Genomic DNA, 25,994 nt, shown 5'->3' with positions numbered 1-25,994 from the left:
GTGGCGAGGCCTTCATGTCCCAGTAGATTGACAGAGGGCCTGTAAAGTATTATTATAATAATTGTTATGAATCTCGTGTATCTTTAGTTACACTGTGCATACCAGATGAGTATCAAAATAAAGTTGTAGCCCATGGCACCACTCCTATCGAGATATTTAACGTAAAAACTAGCAAGTGGTTCTTGTAGTTGTGGCGGTTTTTTTCTCTACCTGTGATTTTTGTATTTAATTAGTTTCGTTTTTCTCTGCAGGAAGCAGTCCTTTGAGATTTAATGATTTGTTGAAATGACAAGGCTGGAGGGGACAGCCAGTCGTTCTGCAAGATGACAAGGGGCGGTTACTGCGCGGCGCTATATCTCCTGTAAAATCTTACGACAGCCATGAGTGTCCTCGGCAGAGGACTAGTCAGGGTGTATATCGGCACGTTAATCACCGAAAACTCATTGCCAGCGGCAAACTACAGGCAGGTGTCCAGTAATTCTGCAGTCAAGGAGAGGCGCTCAACACAGACTAAAATACATGTGCAGCTCTTTTGTCAATCCACTGCTGGATGATAACTCCCACTCCACGTCATATTAGTTTTGGGAGTTATTAATCGTTTCACCACGCTCGTCAGTATGGCTTGGCGTAGGTGGGGCACGCATCGGCTTTGGAGCATAGTACAGTACAACAATTATTTTGCTTATACTGTCCACTGTAGATGACATAGCCCTGCAGCAGCCTATATTAACCTGACATGCTGGCGGTCGCTCATCTTAGCCCTGTCCAGGCTCAAACTGCTTAGCTTCCAAGATGTGATGATGATGGACGCATTATGTGTGATTTGGTAACAGGCAGCGTAAAACACAATGAGGCCAAATTTTAAAGGTGAATATTTAATTTGTGGCACGACCGACTTCCGCCGCCATCATATTTCCCGTGGCAGTGGCCGCGCTGAAATCTCGTTAACCCCCGCTGTCACGTGTGGCGAGCTCAGGAGTTTCGGCTGACCAGCAAGCCCATGAGCGACAGCATCTTTATGCTCCGGGACGAGGAGTGGAAGCACGTGCGAAGCGTTCTCACGCCCACGTTCAGCGCCGCCAAGATGAGAGAGGTGACCTGACCCCCACTCACTCGCACGCCAACTCGCTCGCACGCCCGCTCGTCCGCTCGCCCTACCGCCCACCCGCTGCGGCCTCCCCCTTGAGGCAATGTCTCCACACATCAGCTGATTTTACAGTAGATCTCGACGGCCGAAATCGTATAACGTCTTTAATTATTTATGCATTTTTGTCAGCTCGTTGCAAAGTCTCGTTATCGGTGAGGCCCAGATTGTTAATGCTCCACCGTTGGACGGAGGTTATTTGGCCTGGTCTTACACCCTAGCCAGATGTCTTGGAACAGTTGGGAGTACCCACACTTTACCCCACCATGCGTAACCTGCCGATCGCCTGACAGCGATGAACCAATTTACATTGTTGGGTGGACAGAGGTGGCGGTGCGGGGGTTGGGGGGATTGAAAAAACTTGGCTAGCTGTTACATCTGCCGCGCCAGGAGATGGAATCTGCATTGCAAGTCGAGTGTGCGAACCATGGCACTGTTGTGGCAGCATGCTTATTGCAGGAACTTAGTTTTCAAATGTGTTTTTGTGCGTGTGTTTTATGTGTATTCTATATTATGGGGATGAAGCGAGTGTTTTGATATTTAACGCAGGTTATGTTGGTTCGGATGGAGCAGTGGCACAATCGTTGGTGGACTGCGCTATTGACCCGGCGACCTGGGTTTGATTCCTGGCCTTGACTAACATTAGTGGCAAGTGATATCTGAACCAGTCCTGGGCCCTCTTCCCGAACCCATGTGGACCAGCACAGTGAAGTATGGTCAGAGAGCTCCCATGAACAACACAGCATTGGGAGGCATTCAATCATTAGTGGATTGACAGGGGGCATTAAATTATTACACGTATTATATATGAATGGAAGTTTGCATATTCTGCAGAATATATTTACAAAATTCAGTTTTTTTTCGTAAAAATATATCAGTGAAATATGTTATTTCATCAGCATCATTTATTGATGAAAGAACCACCTGTAGAAGCCCACTAACATGACTTTCACGGCAATTACTGCCTCTAATATATCCCGCGAACAAAGAGTCCTTGAATGAGACAATTTCCGCACTTTAAACTACGGTGCTGTTTTTACAAAACACGATTAGTAATTTTTTGATTGAAAATCGCATAAAGCAGCTGGTGTCTTAAGGGAGAGTCGCGCTTGTGAACAGTACAGTGCCTGTTGTTGTTGTTGTCGTTGCTGTGGCCTGCCCGGGGAGCGACGCGTGCGCTTATCACAGCGCCATCTGTGCCGCGCCGTTTGCTGGGAGCTGATGACGGTGGTTTTTGCAAGCCGTGGACCTTTGATGGGAATCTTGTCTCTTATTGCAACAGTGCCACGTGGTGTGTTTATTTATTTATTTATGAGAGCTGATCTTCTAGCACAAAAAACGATGGAAGTTACACACATACTTAATTTATGTTTTTAACAGTGGGCAGTTATCAGCATGCCGATACCTGTTGCCTCAGATGGTAAAGGTGCAGCCCTGCAATTTGACTTGCTCACACCACTGCCAGCTAAAAGGAGCCCGAGAGAGTCCCTCTCTTGAGTAGTTTGGCCTACTCTTCCACACTGGCCAGCCATCTCAGAAGAGGCGGGAGTACTCTACCATCACACCACCCTCCAATGGCCTGGCTGTCGTGTACTCATTTATGCTGCTGGATGGACAGAGGCGGCGTGATTTAAACAGGTCGCCTATTGCTTTTACTGCCAATCCGGGAGTTCAAACCGGTGACCTCTGGATTGCGAGTGCAGTTCGCTGACCAATTACACCATGGCAGCGTCCCCTCACCGAAACGGACCGTGCTTGAATTGTCTTTGTACGGCGCGATTTCGCCGCGTGTTTTTATGATGCGGTGGGTGCGATCTGTCTGGAGCGCCGGCTGTGCGTCGTAGAATTTGGGCTACAGTGCAGTGGCGCAAGGTGATTTTTTGCTCGGGCTTTTGGTGGTTTATTATCACGGGCGGCTGGGCCCTTTGTAATACCCGCTTGTGTTTGGGGGCGCCGTGCGCCCTGCCGTGTCATGTGCTTGGCCGCATCATTCCCAGATGTCGCCTCTCATTAACCAAGCGACGGACACTCTGCTGGAAAATCTGGAGGCTCACGCACGGTTGGGCAAGGCCTTCGATGTCTGGAGGTTAGCATCCATTCAATGAATGATGCATTAAGCGGCTGATTGATGGGTGGGGCGATCATTAATGGATTGCGTTAACAAATACCTTTTTCTTTTTACCAGTACTGTAAGCATATATACGTAAATGGCATGCATGCTGCAATGTGTATTTGTGAGTGAGCGTGTGCGCATGTGTAATTTTCCAAAATTGCAAATTCATGAGTAATCGTTGAAATTTAATATCCCCCTAGATTGCATTTTTTTAAAGTAATTGGTTTGTTTTATTCTTTGCATTATTAAACCTTCCACATTTACATTTTAAATGGCAGCCAGATTTCTACGGTTGTTATTTGTTACCATGGTGTCTGCATAAGTAACGCGTGATTAATTTAACAAGCACCGGTTAATGGTGTGTTCAATTTACCTGCGCAAACATCATTTGCGAGCAAATGATTTTGCGAGTCGGCGAGGTTGCTTCGGACATAATGAGTCCGATCTAAATCCATTGCGCCTTTGTGACGCCAAAAAATCTGGCGCGTGGCGCGTTCTAAATTGAACGCGGGGAGAAGAAAAAAAAAATCTGCTTACGCGCAACCGAGTGGCGACTGTTATTCAGCGAGTTGTAAGCAGACACGAGAGGAAATTAAATCTCCAGCGCTGCTGGGTGCTGCGAGGTCAAATGCCCTCTCCCTGGAGCCCCGGCCTCGCCGATTCGGGACCACGTCGCCATTCCCTCGATACTCCCGCCGCTGCCGCCACCTTACAAGGGACTTCCCGGTCACTCGCAGAAGCCCAAACCCTACGCCCGTGTGTTTTTTCTCTTTTGTAACGAAGGTCTCCGTCGAAAGAGAGACATTTGGTCTCGGTGGGTTCTCGCCTCGTCGTCACTGGGATTTTCTTTCAGCAGATTGAATTTCCTACCGCTTTGTGTGGTGAAGGAAGACAAGTTGATGAAATATTTGAGAAGTTTTTTTCGGGGAGGGGAGGGCTGGGTTGGGGGGAGCTTACCTGTGTGTGATTTTTTAATCCATTGTTTTTGACTAGAGATGTGTTTGATAAATGATTTTGTTGTACTATGTGCATGAATTAAAACCCCATTCTTTCTGATTAAGCTATGTCAGGTACAAATTCTTTCTGATAGACGAGGCCTTAAATAAATGAGTGATCTTGCAAACTTTGAGATTGAGCTAGGGCACACGCACAGCAGTTTGCAGGTTCCACAAATACAAGTTTTGACACGTAAATAACCTTGGCAAAAATACGCAGAAATGTATCGGACATAATTCAATCTCGGCCAGTCGTGTGTCCGGTCGCTGCCCGGGAGAATTTCTCAACAGTGGAATAGGTTTCATGAAAGTGGATGACCTTTCCTCTTGAGTGCCGTGGTTTTGTTCTTCACACGTGGCCACAACTAGAGTGACGCAGTGCGTTGGAGAGGTAATGGGACGGCGGCAACACCGGTAAATGACATGGAGTGTGTGCGTGTGTGTTTGTGTGCGCGCGTGTTTGTGCGTGCGCACGTGTTTGTGCATGCGCGTGTGCCTGGGATGTGCCGCTGCCCCCCCCCCCATCCCATCTCACAGGTGCTTCGGCTGCTACAGCATGGACGTAATCGCAAGCGTAGCGTTCGGCATGCAGGTGGACTCGCAGAGGAACCCCGATGACCCCTTCGTGCGCCATGCCCACCTCTTCTTCAACTTCACCTTCTTCCGCTTCGCCATGTTCCTCATCCGTGCGTCGTGGTGATGCGAGCACTGCGGCCGTTGTGGCCCGAGCGCGTTGATTTTTTTGTAAACGCCATCCGACTAAGGTCGAAAGCGTTCATGTGGAAGCTTTGCCTATCTGTTTGTGGCGGGTGGTTGCCTTAGCATCTGGTAAAGGATATCCGATATGAATACAAATTTAGCAAGGGACTCAACCTTTTGATAACTGACCAAATTGATCAAAGGGTCATTGCCAGTAATCTCACGATAAAAACCAAAGTGTTAAATCTCTAAGCCTTTTCGGCCAAGGCGATGATGCCCTTGCATTCCCATGACATCATTGCAGGGAGTTTCCTGCCTTTGGGAGGCAGTATGTGAGGATGGCCACCACATTTAAATGGGCCCAAGTAATTCACAAAAAAAATATTTGCTAAAAAAAATCGTTGATTTATTGATCGAGTTGACGTATCGTCCCAGCTATAAACCTAATGGCTTCTTTAATCACACTTTGGGTCGGGACATTTTGACCCATGCCGTGGACATCCCTGCTCCATGGTGGCCGTGGCAGTGGCCGCGGACGGTCGGTAACGAGTGCGGCGAGCGCGCGTCGCTGCTCGTGTTTGCCTTCTCGCGAGCTCTCGTGCGCCCGAAGGCCATTCACCCACGCTCCCTGTGTCTTTGTCTTTGCGCGCGTGTGCGCGCGTGCGTTAATTGTGTGCATACAGTCGCCTTCCCGTCGGTGTTTATTCCACTGATGCGCCTGCTGCCCAACGAACGTCAAAAACGGCTCAACCGATTCTTCAAGCGCATCATCCAAGACATCATCAAAATGCGACAGGCGCAGCCCCCGGAGCAGGTGATGATGCGGATCTCCCTGGGTTGGCGTAGGGGGATCCGGTGTGAGCAGTGGGTCGGGTGTGTCGGTGATTGGTAGCTGTGGGGGTGGGAATGGGTAAGTGGCGGGCTGGTGAGAAATGGCAGTTTGGGGGTGGCAGGGCTGGTGTCTGTTTTAGTCATTAGAGCAAAAGAGATCAACAGACTTGCATTTTTGAGATTGCTTCCCTTTTTTTGGTGTTCTTTTCTCTTCCGAGTTCGCCTTGAGAGTGGGGTACAGTGCAGGCGGCAATTTCAAATACAACTTCTTCAGTTGAGCCGAGTTGGTACTCGGTTTGAGAGAATGCCTCTGGGATTACCAAGTCGGGTAGGGTTGGCTGCAAAGTGGCTGTGGGATGGAAGTACAACTATGGATTCCTGAATCTGTCTGTGTGGAGCTTTGAGTGTTATCCTCTCGAATATGTGGGTGGGGTTTCTTCCGCTACTCCGGTACCTCCTGCCAAACAGAGACAAATACCCGTTAATGGGATTGGCCAAACATCCAAATTACAGGACCATCTCAAGTACAGGGAAATATATATAATCTTCAGTCTCTGTGGGACTTATCTGGTTAAATATAAGCCCACAGGAGTCTCGTGGGGAAAGTGCTGTTAGCGAGCAACGATTAAAGCTCAAAAAGCAGACAGAATAGTGTGACCAGTCATACACCTGGCAATTCCCAATCGTTTACTAATTTTAATTCTGAGTTGATCTGGGGTAAACTAAGCGTGAGATATCATTGGCTTCTGTTGCTGACGGTCAGGAATTGAACACAGGTCGCCTGGGTGGAAGGCAGTTTGTGGTGCGCACACCGACGCTCGGCAACAACGAGTGCACGCTCTCGCTCGCAAACCCGTGAGAGGGGCATGCGTACAGGTGGCTCATTCACCTTTTCCCTCTGGGGGGTTTGAGGAGAGAGTTTAAAGGTGGCTGTGCATGCGCGAAACCCCTCCCGTCTGCCGCTGTAGGGTGCTCCTAGGGAATGCACTTCAAAGGGCAGCGATTCCCACCGACGCACCCCGCTGCCATTTATAACCGGCGGTAGAAAACGCGCTGCGAGTTCGTCATTGCTCCGGCTTATGGCCTGACGTGTTTTTCAAGCTCGTGCGAAATAAGTAATTGCGTTACGTAAAACGCACCGCAGAGCAGTCAACACCATGTGCCACGCTGCCTAATTTAATGTGCGGCGCCAGCTGTGCCCGCTCGCACACGTGCACACGTTCGGAGTTACTCTCTACGGTTTTCCGAAGCCGAAAATCTGATGCGGGTGTCATTTGTGGAGAAGTTACGAGCGCATTTATTGACGGCTGCCCGTCAGCAAGGGGTGGGTTTCTTCGCGAGGTTTTACGTTGTGAACTGGGGTCTTTCTGTACTCTGTCGCCACATGCTTATCCACGCAGAACGAAAACCGCACGGATTTGTTTTTCGCGAGACAACCAGAATTTAACGAGTTAAATAATTTTTTTCCTATTTCAAATGCGTCAGAAATATAAATCAACCACAATGGCACAGCCCCAACGCTCCAAGGAAACACGGCGTCCTCATGGGTTTATTATGTTTTTTATGATTTATTTTTTATTTGTAATTCCCACTAACGAAAGAGAGAGCGTTTATTTTGTTCTTCGCTAGAAGTGAAACTTACGCAACCCCACATGAACTTTTGCAACAGCACACGACCTGTTTTTTGCATCACTCGCTGAGTCTGTAGCTCAGCTGTGCCAGATTTTGCAAGGTCGTATTTTTTATTGTGTGGTGCACACACAGACGTGTTTCATTGTTGATATGATGTTTAGTTTTTCTTCAAATTATATTATAATAATGATAACGTTGATTGGAACAATGGCCAACATCATTGGCGAGTGATATACGCATCGGTCCTGAGCTACCACTTTACAACCTGCACTTACCAGCGTGGTGAAGTATGGTCAAACAGCCCCCATGATTGACATGGCATGGGCAGGCCATCGTCGAGCAGTGTATTCACAAGGTGCTGCAAGTTACTTAGATCATTGTTGTGATATCAGCTCCGAGGCACAAAGTGAAACTTTTTCCTTTCTCATAACTAAGTATGAAAGCAGAGATTAATTGTCAGTTGGTGAATGACCCACAAGTGACAGCAGAGGGCTTCATTGTCCTTTAAGGAACTTTCCTACAACAATCACAAGACCTTGCCCTTTGTTGTGCAGGTGATTGAGTGCCCAATCTTTGTTCTCAGTGCCAGAAAAGGCCAAATTAAGTACAAAGCCACTTTTTATCAGATGAAAAAACTATAGCCGGGCATGGTAGTGCACACCTGTAATTTACTTTTTTCTCGAGGCAATGATTGGTGGCTCACACAGGTTTGCGAGAATCCAAAACTCACTGGGCAAGGAGATGGGAGTACAGCAAATGGATCTTTACAGGCATTTCTTACCTCCTTGTACATGCGGGTTCTCTCTTAAAATAAGGAATTGGCTACACATCCCAATGCAGTACCCTAAAGAAAACAGTTTGTGAGACTCAGTGAGGATTTTCTGGATAAGTAAATTACATCTAGATTTGAAGCTTTCGTGACTGCAAGGATTCATATTCTTAGGTTTTTTTGGTAAAGTCACGTAGGTAAAACATTAAAAAAGTAAAATAAAATAAAATTCACGACGTTTCGGAGGCAACACAAGCTTCCGTCTTCAGGTGGGACCGTCACAGCCACGACAGCTGTATCAAGTAAATGAGAAATTGCAGGAGCTACCACTCCGTTTATATAATATGGTAAGGTGAGGCTTAAGAGGGTGAGCCTTTGTTATGGAGAGGTACGGTTTGTCACAGGTTGATTCACAAACCGTACCTCTCCATAACAAAGGCTCACCCTCTCAAGCCTCACCTTACCATATTAATAAAAAGTATGCGGCCCTTGCCCCACCACCTTCTCCAACCATTATATAAACGGAGTGGTAGCTCCTGCAATCTCTCATTTACTTGATACAGCTGTTGTGGCTGTGACGGTCCCACCTGAAGACGGAAGCTTGTATTGCCTCCGAAACGTCGTGAATTTTATTTTATTTTACTTTTTAAATGTTTTACCTACGTGACTTTACCGAAAAAACCTAAGAATAAGTAAATTACAATTATCGCTGTCGTCATCGTCGGCCATATTCAGTCTATTGCCGGACGAAGGGCTGCCCAAGTGGTCGTCATCTCTCGTGGTTCTGCGACGGAGCAAATTTCGAATAAATATGCAACATTGCATTGCAAATTATTCTTTTTGCAGTGTTATACCTGCAAGTTTCTGTCGTGTCTAATCGACATTCTGGCAATGTGGCTCAGCGGTTAAAATCCTGGTTGGGGTGTTAACTCAGCCCATCATATCTCTGGGTTCGACATAATGAGTAGCACTTTATGGGGAATTCAACCGTGTGTTGTTTTAAGAATAGATTCACCCCAGCGTGGGGGGATGTGGAATTCCCACGACTGGCTCATGGCAAATGTAGATGGGAGATGAGAACCCTTTGCAGTACTCAACTGAGCAGGAAATGACTGTTGGCTTTTCTCTGTTGATCAGAGAGCCTCCTCTTGTTGTGTTCATCAGTGCCTTGAAGCCACCTGTCGCCTTTTCTCAGCAGACTTCAGTGAGTAGCGGCACTGGGAAGGACAGACAGAGCGTGATCTCATGAGGACCCCAGAGGACCCCCGCCTAGGGGTCGAGCTCTTTCAGGGCCCCTTCAGGGGGCCCACAACTCAGAGCCACCCAGCGCTGAGGGGGTTGTTCACCTTTAATCTGCTTGACCTTGGGTCAGTGGCTCTCGGTTACATTTTTCAGCACATTAGTTACTTATCAGTTACAGTAACCTTTGTGTTGGTTACACACATTGGGGTGGCATGGCTTGGGAGCATGCGCATGTGTGCGCACGTGTCCGTGTGCGTTTGTGGTTGTATGGATTTAGGTGTTTGGAGTTTGGATGTGGTGTGTGTGTCTGCGTGGTTTTGTGGGAGTGTGCGTGTGTTTAGTGTTGAGACATGGTCTGCATGTGTCCGTCTGTGTGGTGTTGTGTGATTGCATGCGTGTGTGTGCAGTGTGGACGTGGTGAGTGTGGATGGCTGAGTGATGTGTGGAGTGTGGGCGTGGTGTGAGTGTGTGTGTGTGGTGTGTGGAGTGTGGACGTGGTCAGTGTGTGTGTCTGTGTGGTGTGTGGACGCGGCCAGTGTGTGTGTGTCTGTGTGGTGTGTGGAGGTGGTGAGTGTGTGTGTGTCTGTGTGTCTGTGCGGTGTGTGGACGTGGTGAGTGTGTGTGTGTCTGTGTGTCTGTGCGGTGTGTGGACGTGGTCAGTGTGTGTGTCTGTGTGGTGTGTGGACGTGGTGAGTGTCATGATGTGACCTTGGCGGGCTCGTTGTGGAGCCTGTCTGCCCGCCTGTCTGTCTCACAGAGTCTCTGATTTTAGATAAGCAGCAGGAGGGATGATCTGGGCGCACATTGACCTTCTCGCATCCGCCTGCCACGATCCATACAAATGTTTTAAATATCAATGTTTTCTTATCACAAATTGCAGGAGAGTATACTTCCACAACGGTAATTTGTTTCAACGGAATCTAGATACCCGTTGAGATGCTTTAAAATAATACAGTTTGTCAAGGAAAGCCTCACTAAGTACACACCTCCAATTAACACGGTTTGCTATGTACGGTACGAAAGAAGTTCAACATACATACATATCTAGCAGGGTCCAGCTGTTTCCACGCATCAAATACGGATTATATATATACAACAAAGCAAGCCAGGTATGTTTTTTACAAACTGTATGAAGCCTTATATTTATTGTAAAATATGATATTGGCTTGACTCTTTATATTGCAGTATTGTGAGAGATGGCGACGGATTGGGGAGGCCTTCATCCACCAGTGGATTGACAGTTGCTGATGATGATGATGATGGTCGTATTAAATGGCTGAAGCATATTTAGGAAGAGGCTCGCCAATCACACTTGTACGACTGACGGATCCCAAAAAACGTAGCAACATGCGAAGGGACCATCGATGAAACAAGGAATGTTTCGTGACCGATGGCCGTACGTCCCGCAAGCCGGCGTTGTTTTGACGACACGTGGGTGGTCGGCGTAGCCACGTGCGTGCCTGCGTGCGTCTTCACAGGCGCTCGCTCACGGCACTTTCCCCGCCAGCGTGTGTAGGCTACACGGGGGATCTTTGTCTTTGTGTCCGTGCGTCGGAGCCTGACCCGAACTGTCTCACGCCGCTCACATTTACGCCACGGAGCTTTCATTCGCGGGGGCCTCGGCAGCTCTGAAAACAAACCGACGCTTTTGTGTGTGAAGTGGAGCAGTAGGGAGGTCGGAGTGTGTGGGGGTGGTGGGGGTGGTGGTGTGTGGGGACATGGAGAGGAGAGGGGCTCGCTTGTCCCCGCGTCCACACGTGCACACACGGACGGATGGACGCGCGCAAACACTCTTGAGTGAGCGAGCGAGCGGCCCGCACACACGCTCGCTTGTGAGAGGCGCCCGGCCATATGTCAGCCCGCGTCGCCGTCTGGGGGTGGGGACGCGGCGGTCGGCATAGTGATGATAATGCCCCCTTTGTTTACCGAAAAAAGGCAACAATTTAATTTTCATTTGTATGGGATTTTGTAACGCTGGGCTGGCTGTCCGCTGCCTGGCTGGGGCTGGTGGGAGAGGCTGACCACGCGGGCGACCGCTGGCACAAACTCGCACATTCCTGAAGTAAAATAAATTACTCGCACGGGCTGCGCATGTTTACACGGGTTCCAGCATTTGGGGAATGAATCAGTGCCGGGGTGAAAAAACGTAGCGTCCGAGCCTTCTAGGACTTTTGTGAAATAGGACTCGGCTATTTTGTGCCGGACTGCCTGTCTTTGTGTGGCTGCTGGTTTTGCGGCTTGTGGAGCCGCTCAAAACGAGGCCAGGGCACGCACGCAGCCCCACGGAGAAGCCGGCCGCTGGCCGGGCCCTGGTGGCCGCGCCGCGTCTCATCGCGCCCACTTGGGACGAGTTTGCACCGCGCGACGTTGACGACCCGTGAAAACGGGGACGGCAAACCCGCAGACTTTGTTGAGCTATCATTTGTGATGACCAGGTCGCTTCTGATAAAGAGTGATATAGCTCAGTGGGCCTTACCTGGTAAAATAAAAATAGTTTAGTTTTAAACGCTGTTCGCGACGAGACCAACTGGCTCGGGTTTTTTTCCCCAGACGTTGTTTTGTTCCCGAGCCTGTACGGTTGTGGACCGCGCTGGTTATGATTATTTTGCATCTTACATCGCAGGGCATGCTTTCCCACCCTTCCTGCTCCAAGTAATGATTAATTGCATGGCAGTCAAACCCATATTTTGTCATGCTTACAGGCGGAATTGGACCAAGTTAAGGGAAATAAAGTGATTTATTTAGTTATTATTTGCGGTTATTGGCAACCAGGCCACATCAATCAATTCCGCTGCTTTTGAGAACCCGGTTGGGCGACTGGAGCCTATCTTCAAACCTGTGACCTCAGCGTTGCCGGCTCAGCGCTCTGACCTCTGAGCAACCCTGCTCCCCCGTAACAAAAAAAAAGTTGATGTTTAACTTCGTTTCCATTGTTGTGCATACTACAGATTGCCTGATGTTTTTGTTTTCATTTTTATTACCGCTGAACCACCCGGCTGTGACTTGATACCCGCTTCCTTGATTTCACCATCATCATCATCGTGAGGCGTAATTTATACTTCACCCTCGCGTGCGGCGGTGCGTGTGGAGGCGCCAAACCCAAGGGGTGTTCGAGATAACGACGAGAGGCTCTCCGTGTGGGCGCGCAGAGGCGGCGCGACTTCCTGCAGCTGATGCTCGATGCACGAGAGGTGGCGCCCGAGGGCCAGGGTGGCGGCGACGGAGGAGACGCGGAGGGCTCCAAGGCGAGCTACGTAGACGCGGCCGCCCGGAGCGTGGCCGATGGAGAAGGAGGAGCAGGGGGCGACTCCAGCGCTCGGGGTGCGTGAGGCCGTCGGTGTTCAGTGAAAATGAGAGGGATATGGGCAAAGATGTTCCTCACCTAAAGTGGTTTTTGCCATTATTCTTCTTTCGTATGGCTGATGGTGATGTAAAGCAGCGACTGTAAATTCACATCATGAGACCTCCCTTGCCAGTACCAAAATATACGATTCGGATTTTCCCCATTTTTCTGGCAACAAAACTTAAACCTTTTTACAAGGAATCATGTCTGCATTAACTAGAATACTTGTGGTCAGAATGCAAACAAAAAACACACTGATAATATATGCATTGTCCTTGAAACTGATTGGTCCACACCAGAGGCAGCTTTCTTTTGAGCCTCGTCTCAAACGGTGCTAGACCAGAGGACGCGTGACCACAAGTATCGTGGTTAATGCAGACATGATTCCTTGTAAAAAAAGGTTTCAGTTTTGCCAGAAAAAAGGGGGAAAACCTATTCTTATAAATTCACGTTGAGGTGGTTGAGCCAAATCATTGCGTCGGGAGTAGCGGAGTGGTGCATCGCTGATGTGATGATGATGATGACGATGCCTCCTTCCTGTTTGTGAATCGGCCACTGGGTCGTTATTTGTTCCATGATTCTGTTCTGGGTGACCACACTCGTACACGTGGGAGAGTTTTTAATTTCCTACGTGTCCTGCACTATGCTACGGCACGGGACAGTACAGCAAAATCCATTGTTGTACCGTGCCATGTTTCAACATCTGTCTGCCTCACCTTCACCAACCCGCACTGACCAGCGTGGTGAAGTATGGTCAAATATAACCCCAATGACCGCACGGTGTGGAGAAGCCCCACACACGGTAGTGGATTGACTAAAGTGCCGTACGTATACAGAACGTTGTTACGATACAGCGATGTGACGTGGATTTACGTGCTGTCTAAATACACCCACAAAGCACGCTGCTGTGCAAGGACGGGGCACGTGAGCATCGCAGCAGTGAGCAGGGACAGGGGAGGGATAGTTTTTGTCTGTACAGGTTGACAAGTCAAGGGAAACGCCTCGCTAATTAGTTGCTCAGCAAAAACAACCAATTCCCTTGATGGCCCCTTACCCAGAATGCAGCTGAATCCATCCGACACCTGTACGTGCGCACCTCGGCTGCTGGGAAACACGCAGGTGTGTGGCTTCACAAGAATAGTTGTTTTTTCCTTTCCCGAGGATAAATTTAGAGAGCGGCCTACGAGCGAGCGGTAAACTGTGGCTCCCATGGGATGAGAGGTGTGCGTGCGTGCGTGCACGTTTATCGGCAGCTCTCTACGGCTCTCCGACAGGTTTTTCCGGGTCGTGCCGCATATTGTCCGGCGGCACGATGTCCGACGTTTTGCTCCTCAGGAATCCTTCAGTTCCTGAAGAAGCACCCGGCGTGTGTGACGGCGAAACGTCGGACGTTTCGTGCCGCGTGTCTAACGTGTCTTCCCTCCTCGGCAGCAGCAGAAGGAGGCCCCATCGGGAGGCGCATCCACAAGCACACCCTGACGGACGACCACATCCTGGGCCAGGCCTTCCTGTTCTTCGTGGCCGGTTACGAGACGACGTCCAACACGCTTGGCTTCGTCTCGTACCTGCTCGCCACGAACCCCGTCTGCCAGACGCGCCTGCGCGAGGAGATCATGGGCTTCTACAAGCAGCATGTACGCCGGCACGTATACTGGCACGCAGCGCAGTGCCCACTTGGGGTCGTGCGCCACACCCCCCGTGGCACAAACACCGCGGGGACGGAATCGTGGGGAGAAAACGGTGGGAGAGGCAGACAACTTCCGCATTCTCCGGATTGTAAGACGCTCTGTGTGCAGCGGTTAGCGCGCTGCGCTATGAACCCGGCGGACCCGAGTTCGATTCCCACACACGGCCAACATCCGTGACGATTATCTGAACCGGTCCTGGGCCTCCCCTAAGGTCGACTCAGCTTCAATCGAAAACCTGGTGCGATGCGTAAAAACATTGGCGCGAGGAAGACAAAGGCGGCCGGGCGTGGTGCTGGCCACTCATTCCCTCGTGTGCCGTTACAGGCCTTTATAGGTGCTCGCTAACATCACTTGCCCCAACAGTCTGTTGAGGCTGTACGAGGGGTCTTTGTCTTTGTGTGTGACCAGATCTGTATGTAACTATATTGACACACCGGGCCCAGGTTTGGGGTGCGTTTTACTTCCCCGAGCGCCGTGTAACACGGAGGGTTACGCGTAAAAGCACCGTCTCGAGCGGTGTATGATTACGACGCGACTGACAAAGACCAGGGCCTTTATTGTCCCGCTGCCCCGATAAGGGGACGGTGCTGGGAAAAAACCGGGACACGTGGCAAACCGTAGGCGCCGCAGTCCACGCACGTACGCACACCTGCATCGCCGTGCCGCCGGACACTCCGCGGACGCTCTTCCCTAATCGCACCCCACCCACCCCACCCACCCCACCCACCCCACCCACCCCACGCACCCCACCCACCCCACCCACCCCACGTTATCTCCCGCAAAGCCCGTGAGAGCCACCTGCTCAATGGCTGTCTTTGGAACCTAATCACCCGCCCCGCTTGATTCTTTTGTGACTTTTTTGTTTTTCCTCCTACGACTCCCAAACGGCGTTTTCTCATCGCTCTCGGCCACAACAGCCGATGACACCAGGGATTTGGGTAACGCGAGCTGGCGCGAGAGACAAAGCCGCGGGGCGACTCCTCCCGCCCTGGCGAGTGACGGCAGCGGTCGGGAGGATGGCTCGAGGGCTGAGGTGGGGGGAGGTAGAGGGGGGGTAAAGAGGGGGGTGAGGTACAGGGGGTATGTGGAAAAGTGGACTCCTCCTCGCTCACTCCTCCTCGCTCTCGAGTTTCGCCGGGACGATGACGGCTCCCATTGTTGTCCGGCGCAGGTGCGGTCCCTCGAGTGGCGGACGCGGAGCCGTGCCCTGCGCCGGCGTCTCGGCCTCCCCCCCCGCCCCCCGTCGCTGTCCCCCTTCATCGCTTTGTGCGTCCGCATTATGTGTGCCGGGGGGGGGGGGCGTCAGCGCGCAGACACACGGGTAACCGGACACCGCGTGGCCCGGCTGAGGCCGCCGTTGGAGAGCGACGTGGAGTCGGGGCAGCGGCGCCGTAGCCGACACCGCCGGCGCGGCTCAGCGAATGCCTCCGTCGCAACGTGGGGTGAGGTTTTATTGTGGCACTGGTGATACCCCCCCCCAACCCCGATTGGGCAATACCCGCTCGTTTCCGATGGGGACCTGGTTACTACGCCGGTTGCTACAGCAACAAAAATGTACAAAATAGAATTACTGAAAACTTGAATTGGGGCAGAGGAGGCTTGAGGCAGTGGGGGGAGAGAGCCTCAAAGAGTACCCGGTGCGGTGTGTGGTGAACATCCCAACTGGGGAGACAAAGGCGGCCGGGCGGATAGTTGGCCCCAACCCCCTCATAGGTGCTCATTTACGGCACTTGCTCCGACAGTCTGTTGAGGCTGTACGGGGGATCTTTGTATTTGGTGTGGATATTGAGGCAGGCTCTTTGACCGGGTCTGGTGCTTAGCGGGAGAAATGTGAGCGGCTACCTATCCGAAGGTTGCCCATCATCCCTGGGGGTTGACTCTGGATAGACTTGCCCCTACCAGAGGAATGTGGATTTCCCACCACAGGCTCAGGGTTATATACAGGAGATCACTGCTGCCTCATTGCTCAGCCAGCAGGTGAATCAATTTGACTTTAGTTTTTTGTAGGCAATATCAAGAGTGGACTTACCGGTCAATAAACCAAGGTGAATGGCAGATTAATAACACGGGTGTCCTCCCAAGTGATCTTCTCATGCGACGCCGATCCAACAATAACACAGCTTACCCTCGCCACTGCCGTCGCCAAAACTGTCATCGCCGCTCATCTCGCAAACCACAGGGAATCGCCTTCGTCCGAGCACCCGAGCGGAGGCAGACCGGGCCGTAAGCCCTGCCCGTGGCCCTGAAGCCGTGCTGCCAATAGCGCCGCGGGTCCATTGCGATGCCGAGATCGACGTCCTCGGATGACGACGGCCAAAAATCCCCTGCCGCAGGCGACCGCCGCACGCGAGCGCTCGCACGCGAACAGTCGCTCGCACGCGTGCGTCCGCGTGTCGCGGGCAACGCGTGCGTCCGCGTGTCGCGGGCAACGATAAAAGCACCGCTTAAAATTAGTCCCGGCGTTTTATTTCGGTGCCAGGGTGCTGAGAAGGGGCAACCGGCACGCCGTCCAATAATGCCGGCTGCCAGTGCGTGCGCGCGTGTGTGTGAGCGGGCCGGCGCTAGAGATCGGCGGCCGTGGCGGCCGTGGCGGTTGCGGTGTCGGCGACGGGTTGGGCGGCTGCGTTGGGCCGCGACGCCTCCTGCCGAGGAGCAGCTGCCCCCGCGTCTCCCCCTGTCCACAGCTGCTCATTAGCATTTTAATGCCTCCGTCTGACGGCGGCTGCACTCCGCGCCTCCTGTCCTAATTAAAATCTCCCGGTCATTGTGTCCTCGGGGCTCAGACGAAAATTAACGTGGATTTAGACGTGTGTGTGATGTGTGTGTGTTTATGTTTTGAGTCAAGGGGAGTGGGGGGGATGCGTTGCGTATTACGATAACAAAAAGACAAAACGAGCGAATGAATTCGTAAACAGCGTCGCCTCCTCTGGCCGCGCCGTTTGAGCGGAGCTGCCGTCGCTCGCGGAGCTCTTCCACGTGGAAGACGAAGGCGCCGCTAGCCGCCGTGCCCGGCGTTGGTAGCGAGCTGGGGCCCGCCACGTCGCCCCTCCGCCACGTCGGCTATCGCTATTAACGCGCCGCCAATTTGTACCTCTTTTGTTTGCCGACAAAAAAATCAACGCCGGCTGTATTTTACCAGCTGCTTTGTGGGGCGTTTGCGGGTGCACGGCAACGTGCCAGATGGGAGGCTGTCACCTTGCTCGCGCAAAAAAAATTAAGTAGCCGCTAACTTTCGATTTAAAGCTTTCGTGACTGCAGGGATTCATATTCTTGGTTCTTTCGGTAAAGTCTCCGATGCGTTAGCCGTGGCGAGACTTCGTCTGCCGCGACTGCGGCTCTTAGCGGCAACTCGGATGAAACGGCGTCTCGGTGGCTGCTGCGTGGCGATCGCGCGTTTGGTCATCCTTGTGCGAGGGCCGGCGAGACAGATGGCGGGGTGCAGTGAAGGCACGCGGGGGAACAAAGAGAGAGGGGAGAGGGCAAGGGCGGGGGGGGCGTGCTCGGGTGGGGGGTGTCAGACTCCCTCGCGGGACACCGCCACCAGACCCCGGGCGCACCCTCGCATTGTTGTGCCCTCGCGCCCAAACCCCGTGAGAAATCCGGGTCGGCGTCTCGCTATGCCCGCGATGGAATCTCTGCAACAGGCTAGCAGTGGAGGCGACCGCACACGACGCGGCCGGCTGTGTCGGGGGCCTGAGAACTGGGTCAGAGCGCTGAGCCGGTCGCACCAAAGTTGTAAAAAAAATCCAGGCAATCGCCCCCCCCCCCCCACTGTTTAGAAAAAGAAGAGGTGCTGGATTGTAGCGAGTTGATCGTCTCAGCCCGGTCACCAATGGCTACGTAAAAAAACAATGATGCTATATTTCGTTTTCGCTTAATTCCACATATTTGCAGCTTTGAGGATGACGCAATGCTCCGTCTGTCACGCGGGGAAACATTCGTAGCAGGGAGTGCGAGGATTGCAGTATCCCACGGTGTGGAGAGATGAGAACTCGGATGTGGTTCTCTGACGTCCTCTTACTTCGCCACGCGGTGATGCCTCGCCACTCTCTGCAACTGTGAGCACTCTTCGTCTATAACACCGTGGCCTTAAACAGAAAAATACACACGATGAGGTTTTTGGGCAAAATAAGAGTATAAAAACATAAGAATAGGTTTACGCCTTCTGGCAAAAAACAGGAGGTGTTAAGATGTTCAAACACAAAATAGAAATATTTTTGCAAGGAATCAAGTTCGCATTAGCCACATGTACCAGTGGTGAAGATGCAAGCAAACATACTCTGACAGTATATGTGGCATTGTCTTTGAACCTCTGATTGGCCTACACCAGAGACAGCCTTCTTTAGGGCCCAGTCTCATCACCAGTGTCAGACCAGAGGACGCCAAAAGGCGGACAGCACAAAGACAATGCCACGATCAGAGCAGTGATAGATCGTGGCGAGCAGATACAGCGCAGCAAGAGTTGGGGACTGGACTTTACGGGGCCTGATGAGACATTTTTTAAATGTTTCCTGATGAACAGTTTTTTTTATTGGAATATGAATAAGTACACTCATAGTAGTTATTGAGTAGCAGACAAACCCGTTATGGGTAGATCCGCTGTGGGGTTGGGGGTTGGTTCAATGAAACCAAAAGTATAAAAATCTCTGACTTTTGCAGAGCACTAAATCATCTGCCAAAGTTAGCAATGGGCGTTCATTGTACCGTGACATTAAACCGAGAGCACAGTTGGACTGCACTTGGCCTCTGGGCTGTGAAGATTTGTTACCATTTCTATACTTTTTATTTTTAAGGCCATGATGTTATTGACAAATGTGTCGTTATTTGTACTTGTGCACCACTGCCAATGGAGCAGCAGCAGCAGCAGCACCAAGTATTTGTATGTTTGTACGTTTAAAATTTGAATCAAATATCAACACTGGGGAGACAAAGGCGACCGGGCGTGGTGCTGGCCACCCACCCCCTCGTGAGCCGTGCTGGCCTTCATAGGTGCTCGCTAACAGCACTTGCCCCAACCGTCTGTTCAGGCTATATGGGGGATCTTTCTCTTTGTTATGTTGTATACTTTTTTGTAAATGGGCTTAGCCAGGACGCATTTCTCGCTATTCGGAACGATGACCGGTGGACGAGACTGGTAACGGAATAGCAGCTAAAGGAGAGAAAGCGTGGAGATGGAGCGATGAGATCTGTTTACGCGCGGGAGTTGAGACGGATCATAGCGGCACTGCCCTGCGAGGGATGGTGATGGCGCGTGGAGGCCTTCATCCAGCAGTGTGTAGGCAGTGGCTGATGGTGACGATGTATTTGTACGTGTCGAGGAAGTGTCTCGTTTTACGAAGTTGCTACCCTTACGTGCTGACACTAAAAGTTGCATGCTTGCTTCCTCGGTTCACTTTTGGGCCCAATACCCACAACAGAGACGTGTGAGCAGCAAGCTGACATCGCCACCTGCCGGCCTTACGCAGTCACCAGCATCTGTTGTTATTCTCCGCGAGTTCTTGTCTCGTATTTATTGTCCTTTTTGTGCAAACATTTTTTACACATGTGCGTCTCCTCTTCACCATCAACCCCCACCTTGTCGCTCTCTCCGATTTTGCCAACGGCGGTGGTGACGCCGCTGTCGGGGACTGTTGAAGGCGCGCGTTCGATTTAGCCACGGCGCTCGCGGGGGTCACAGCTGGAGCGGCCCTCGTGCCAGCGGCGGAACGTGGAAGGCTCGGTGGAAGTGCCTGCACTTAGACACTCACACTTCACCCTCTCGTGTGCCGTGCCCGCCTTCATAGGCGCTCGTATACTGCCCTTTCCCCAACAGTCTGTTAAGGCTATACGGGGGATCTTTGTCTTTGTCTTGTCAGAAAGAGCCCGACTACGACAACATCCAGCAGCTCACGTACCTGGACATGGTCATCTCGGAAGCTCTGCGTCTCTACCCGCCAGGGCTGCGGTACGAAGTCACCGTCCGTTCACCCATCCTTCCGACAAGGCGCATGTCACGTCTTCGCTTGGGGCAGCTTCATTAGACCGCATATAGACCTCATTTACATAGAGGCCCCGCTCCTTGACAGTGATTGTAATTGCACGGTGTGGGTGATTCATCACAGAGAGTTGCCCCGGTTGGAAAGCTCAGGACCTCTGTCAGCCGTAAACCGTAGCGACGGCAGGCGTTCAGTCTTGTCCGAATCGCCACCGTCATCGATATTGTCATCTTCATCGTTGGTCTCGAAGCCCAATGTCCAAAACACGTTGGTTTGCGATAACGGCTTGGAATTAGTGGCGCGTATTAAAGCAATGTGTCGCATTTCAAAACCTCTGGGATGCGTTACGAACAAAACGACACAATGAGGCGTTAACATTTAAGAGATTTACAGAAAACACCACTGTCGCGCAGCCACAGAATTTCTCTATGATGAGGTAGCCAGGTGGTCCAGGGCTCGGAGCACTGCAGCTACCACTGCTGAGCTTCTGGGTTTGGCTCCAGCTTGCAGCCGCCCACGATGAAATTGTGTCCCAGTTCCTGGGCTCAGCTTGGTCCCTCTCGTGGAGGCTGCTTCTGCCAGCGGCGGCACGAGCATGACATTGCAGGGCTGCACGTTTAACTTGAATCGCGACAACGATTCGTTTCTCCGGGGCGTCTCAGAGCGGCTTGGCATCACATCTCGTGTCAACACATTTGAACGGGCAGCTGTCCCTGTGCTACACAAGGTGTGCTCAGCACCTGGCCTGCAAACGGTCATTAGTCTGCCAGTAAGTAGCCGATGGGGTGGGGGGGGATGATTGCTGCTGTGCGTAATCCCAATTGAACAACTTTAGAAGCAAAACCAACCGCGGTTGGCGCTCGCTCGTTGCCAGGTTTGGACGCGAGGCGCTGCGCGACTGCGTGGTGAAGGGGGTGCGAATCCCGGCCAAGACGCACGTGGAGGTGCCGGTGGGCGTGCTGCACCGGGACCCGCAGTACTGGCCCGAGCCTGACCGCTTCATCCCCGAGAGGCGAGTGAACCACGGTTGCCCGGAGATGTTAGCGAGCTCGCCTAATATGCGGAAGGTCGTGGGTTCCATCCCGACCATGACGCCTGCTGTACTTTTGAAGTTTGCGTCTTCTTCCCGTGGTCGTGTGGGGTTTTCTCCAGGTCCTCCGGTTTTTTCCACCACATTAAAAAACAACATCACGCATTAAATCTTGATTTAAAGATTTCGTGACTGCAGGGATTCATATTCTTGGTTCTTTCGGTAAAGTCTCGTAGAAGGGAAATAATGAAATAATATTTATATAAAACAATAAAAATTGATATAAATATTATTTTATTATTTCCCTTCTACGTGACTTTACCGAAAGAACCAAGAATATAACATCACGCATTTTAAGTATTTGGACCCTATAAATTTTGTGGCCAGGTCGCTTGCAAAGGTCAAAGCTGCCACGATGCCAGGCTAGCGGCTAGCCGCCCGGGCAAAGCTGCCCCTGGCGAGGTTTTAGCGAGTAAAGTCGAGTCCAATCTGCCACTCGAAGCGCCACGTTCACGAAACACGCTGCTCTATCGGTTACAGACGAAACAAATAAATAGGTCATCGTCATCATCAGCCATGGTCAATCCACTGCTGGATGAAGGCCTCCCCACCCACCCACCCGTGTGCCATGCCGGCCTTCATTGGTTCTCGCTAACAGCACTTTCCCCAACAGCCTGTTAAGGTTACATTGTGGATCTTTCTCTTTAAATGTGCGCCCGTGTGTGCGTGCATGTGCGCGCGTGTGTGTGTTCGCGTGTGCGTGCACGACGCAGGTTCACCGCGGAGGAGAAGGCGGCACGCCACCCGTTCGTGTACCTCCCGTTTGGCGCAGGGCCACGTAACTGCATCGGCATGCGCCTGGCGCTGCTGGAGACGAAGGTGGCGCTCGTGCGCTTGCTGCACAGGTTCACCTTCCACATGACGCCCGATACGCAGGTGCGGACGCGCCCCGTGTATGTGTGTGTACGTTGAACTTCTTTTGCACCGTACGTAGCCAACCGTGCTCATCGGCGGTGCGGGGGAAGAGCAACAAGCGACAACGCAGGATGAGCTTGCTGGGTGCAACAACAAAAAAGGTCCTATCGATGTAACAGCTCCCAACCCGAGCTGTTAAGGCTTTGATTTATTTTTGCATGGTCTTGTTGCTGATGGACTATTGGCGTTGTTTCCTGGTCTACTAACACTGGTGGTGAGACGAGGCAATACAAGAGGCTCTCTCTGGTGCAGGCCAATTTGTACAAAGGATAATGCATATGTTGTTTTTAGTGTTATTTTCTCATGTTTTGCCACGAGCATGTGTGGTTAATGAACACTTCATGCCTCGCAATAGGTGTTTGTTTGGTGTTTGAACATCTTAACACCTCCTGTATTCTTGCAGGAAGGGCTAAAGCCGATTCTTTTCTCATCTTGTTTTTAGGGAATGTCTTAAAAAACCTTTTGCACCAAATCTCCGGAGTTGGCCTTTTGGCCGAGTAAAACGGCAAACCACGTGTTTTTTTTAACATGACGTGCGGGGTTTCTGTCGGTGCGTTCACTGGTGGCCACATTGAGGTCCTCAATTGGCTTCACTCGATGACTCGAGCTTAGTCTCGGGCGACCAAAACCTCGAGTCGGGCTCAGGATTCTATTAGCAAAGCCGGCTCAGCAGCTTTGAACCCCCTGAGGAGCCACCTGGGCCTCTCCCTCCACCTTGGACGTGGAATCGTTGAGATGCGGCGTGTACTTCACGGGGACTGAATGTGAGCGAGTGAATGAATGAATGATCGCTTTCGGTTTAGCTTTGTAGCGTGACTCATGCTCGCCGTGGCCTACATGTTACGGCAGGCACAGTGCTTGACAAACGTGAGATTATTTTATTAGTTTTAAATAACGTTTCTGAGATTGTGACTGCCATGTTGTACAAAGCACTCGTGGGAACACAAAAACAATTCGCTGCCTTCCAGCAAAGTATACGCCGCAGCTTCGTAGTCGTCGTCGTCATTGTCATCAACCACGGTAAATCCACTGCTGGATGAAGGCCTCTCACAAGCTGGCTCTGTTAGGCTACGTAGGCTAAGTGTTGTTTTAATATGGGGCAATACTGATGATAGTTGTGTTCATTTTCGTAATAAATGATGAGTTGTAGAAGAATCACCCCAATGTAATTTGCACAATATGTATATTATATATTCTATATGTATAACATACATTGGGGTGTATCCTGGTTGTAAATAATAATAATTTAGTACATGTGGTATTCATGCCACTCTTACAGTGCAAGGCTCTCACGAAGGTGCTGTCATTCACAGATACGGCCTGTAGGAGTTTCGCCGATAGGAGCCACGCTGCAATACGTCATCACAATTTCGTGCGGTGTCATTTTTACAATTCGGCAAAACTTATACCGTGACGCCGGCAGACAGTGGCCCTACGTGTCGCGGAGTATTGCACAGTAAATACGCTCGCAGTGATAACCAAGGTGACCTGCCGGATTCCTACCACGAACCTCGGCAACAAGCGGCGGACCCGCTACCGCTGGGCCCACGTCACCGCGCCGATGAACAGCTAACTTCTTTAAACTATTCACTAAAGCTCTCTTATCTTGTTCTGAGTACTCACAAACTGTTTTGTTCGATGCACCAATGAACGTTTCCTATGACTCGTGAAATCAGCCGCACGTCCACCGCCGTGCACATCCAGGCGACGTCGAGACAGGCCTACGTCACGTGGGCGTTCGCGCCGATTGTCAGTGTGCGTCTCGAACAAACCCGCACTGACCGGCGGCGGTGATGTATGGTCAAACAGCCTCCGTGACCGATACAGCAAGGAAAGGGGGGGGGTCCTCGTCCAGCAGTGGATTGACCAAAGGGCTGTGCGTGTGCATGGCGGTCGCGCGAGAAATGACGCGCGTCTCGGTCACGTGGTGACGTGGGTGACCGTCGTCTCTGTTCTCAGGTCCCGCTGCAGCTCAAGTCGTTCACCACCCTGAGCCCCAAGGACGCGATCATGCTGAGGATCTCGGCGAATGACGAGCCCAGCAAGAACTGACGCGTGCTGCGCCGCGTGGCAGCGTCCATCTGTGAAGAACGACTGCAAACACCCTCTTGTGTCAAGCGTGTCACCCTCGGTGTCTCGTGTGTCACCCGTCGTGTTCTGTGCGTCACCCGTCGTGTGTTCTGTGCATGATCCTCTGTGTCACGTCTTACGTCATGCTGTGTGGGGTGTGGGGGGGTGTCTGGGGTGGTGTGGGGGTGGTGTGGGGGGGGTGTGCGGGGTGGTGTGGGGGATGGTGTGGGGGGGGTGTGGGGGGGTGTGGGGGTGGTGCGGGGGCGGGGTCGTTGGCTGCATCGTTCCTCGCGGGACCGAGGTGACGGTGTCCGTTTTTGGCTTTTGCTGCCATGGCGACGGCCGCAGCGCCGCACGGCACGCGTCGACTGATGCCGCTCGGCACCGTCGGCGCCCCCCCCTTCTACCCCCCCCCCACCACTCCAACCGCTCGCCGCTCCTCTTCCTCCTCCGCGTGATTGGACAATTTTCCGACGCTCCTGCCGCCCTCAATTATCGAGCGCCGCCAAAAAACTGCCCCGCGCTAGATTTGTCACAAGGCCACTCACTGCCGGTTACGGGGAAAGCGTTTCGCTCGCGAAAGCGCGCACATTGGATCGTTTGGCTGGTTGTGGCGGGCGGCCGTGGAGCCAACCCGAGGCGCCCCACGTGCCGTACGCACGGCACGTGGGGCGCACGCTCGCGCACAGGTGCCGGGGTCAGGTCTCAGAGGGCACGCGTTCTACTGATTCATGACCACCAGCGGCGTTGCGTCGTAAAAGCGTCACTGGAATTGATGGAGTTCCATCAATCCGTGGCCTCTTTGGCGTGCGTTTAGCCATTTGCGAATTAGCACCGAGAAATAATAACGGAAGCGAGGTGCTCCCAAGCGTGCGTCCGGGACGCATTTTTGAAGTTCGCGGTCCGGGGGTCCACGCAAAACAACAACTTAAACTTGGCGAAGCGTCTCAAAGCGACCTTTGAGATCGCCCCTGAAGCCGGCAGCAACGCGCCGAGCATGAACGGTGGCAACGGTCCGGACGACGCGACGCGCATTCCTCGATCCCCCGCAGCGCCGCCGATGTCCAATGAACGGAGAGCGTGGGTCGCGGGGCAGACGCCGCGACTCGCCATCGTTGGCCTCGACGCGTGCGGGGCTCGGCGAGAGGATGACCGGCGGGGAAGGGAGGTTCATCCCCCCCCCCCCCCCCGATCTCGTGGCTGTTCTTTTGAGTGCGTGGATGCTCTCTGACGCGTGACCCCAAGGTGATTGCCTATACTAGTTGTAGGTATCACACGTTTGATCGGGAATTTATATGGTTATTGGAACAACACCCGTGGTGGAATGTGTCGGTGTGAAGGTTGTATTGTATGTGTCTGTGTGAAGATTGTATTTTGTTTAAAAATGTTGGTGATTCTTCTGCGTATAAGTGTAATCTTTGAAGAAAGGTTTGGGGAATTTGTAAAACAAAAATCAGAATGGAATGATGGGTAAAAATAATGATGTAA

General features: G+C 51.9%; 1 protein-coding gene across 2 annotated transcripts in view; it reads left to right on the top strand.

Moving 5' to 3' along the window:
• The window catches only part of TBXAS1 (thromboxane A synthase 1), a 32,917-nt gene extending 8,259 nt beyond the window's left edge, over positions 1-24,658 (top strand). Inside the window, exons 5-14 of one of the 2 annotated variants that reach the window (XM_078859277.1) lie at positions 977-1,093; positions 3,142-3,230; positions 4,790-4,938; positions 5,635-5,765; positions 12,575-12,746; positions 14,200-14,402; positions 20,312-20,400; positions 21,306-21,443; positions 22,235-22,397; positions 24,396-24,658. In XM_078859277.1, coding sequence (XP_078715403.1) covers positions 977-1,093; positions 3,142-3,230; positions 4,790-4,938; positions 5,635-5,765; positions 12,575-12,746; positions 14,200-14,402; positions 20,312-20,400; positions 21,306-21,443; positions 22,235-22,397; positions 24,396-24,488 — 1,344 coding nt within the window. In that variant the 3' untranslated portion in view covers positions 24,489-24,658. The remainder of the gene's footprint in view (positions 1-976; positions 1,094-3,141; positions 3,231-4,789; positions 4,939-5,634; positions 5,766-12,574; positions 12,747-14,199; positions 14,403-20,311; positions 20,401-21,305; positions 21,444-22,234; positions 22,398-24,395) is intronic. The other variant, XM_078859278.1, reaches the window with a different exon arrangement.
• Positions 24,659-25,994: the final 1,336 nt, after the last annotated feature.

The sequence above is a fragment of the Lampetra fluviatilis genome, chromosome 8 (genome assembly GCF_964198595.1).
Source record: "Lampetra fluviatilis chromosome 8, kcLamFluv1.1, whole genome shotgun sequence".
Taxonomy (NCBI): domain Eukaryota; kingdom Metazoa; phylum Chordata; class Hyperoartia; order Petromyzontiformes; family Petromyzontidae; genus Lampetra; species Lampetra fluviatilis.
Note: the sequence above shows the minus strand (reverse complement) of the source record. Positions and strands in the feature narration are given on the sequence as shown.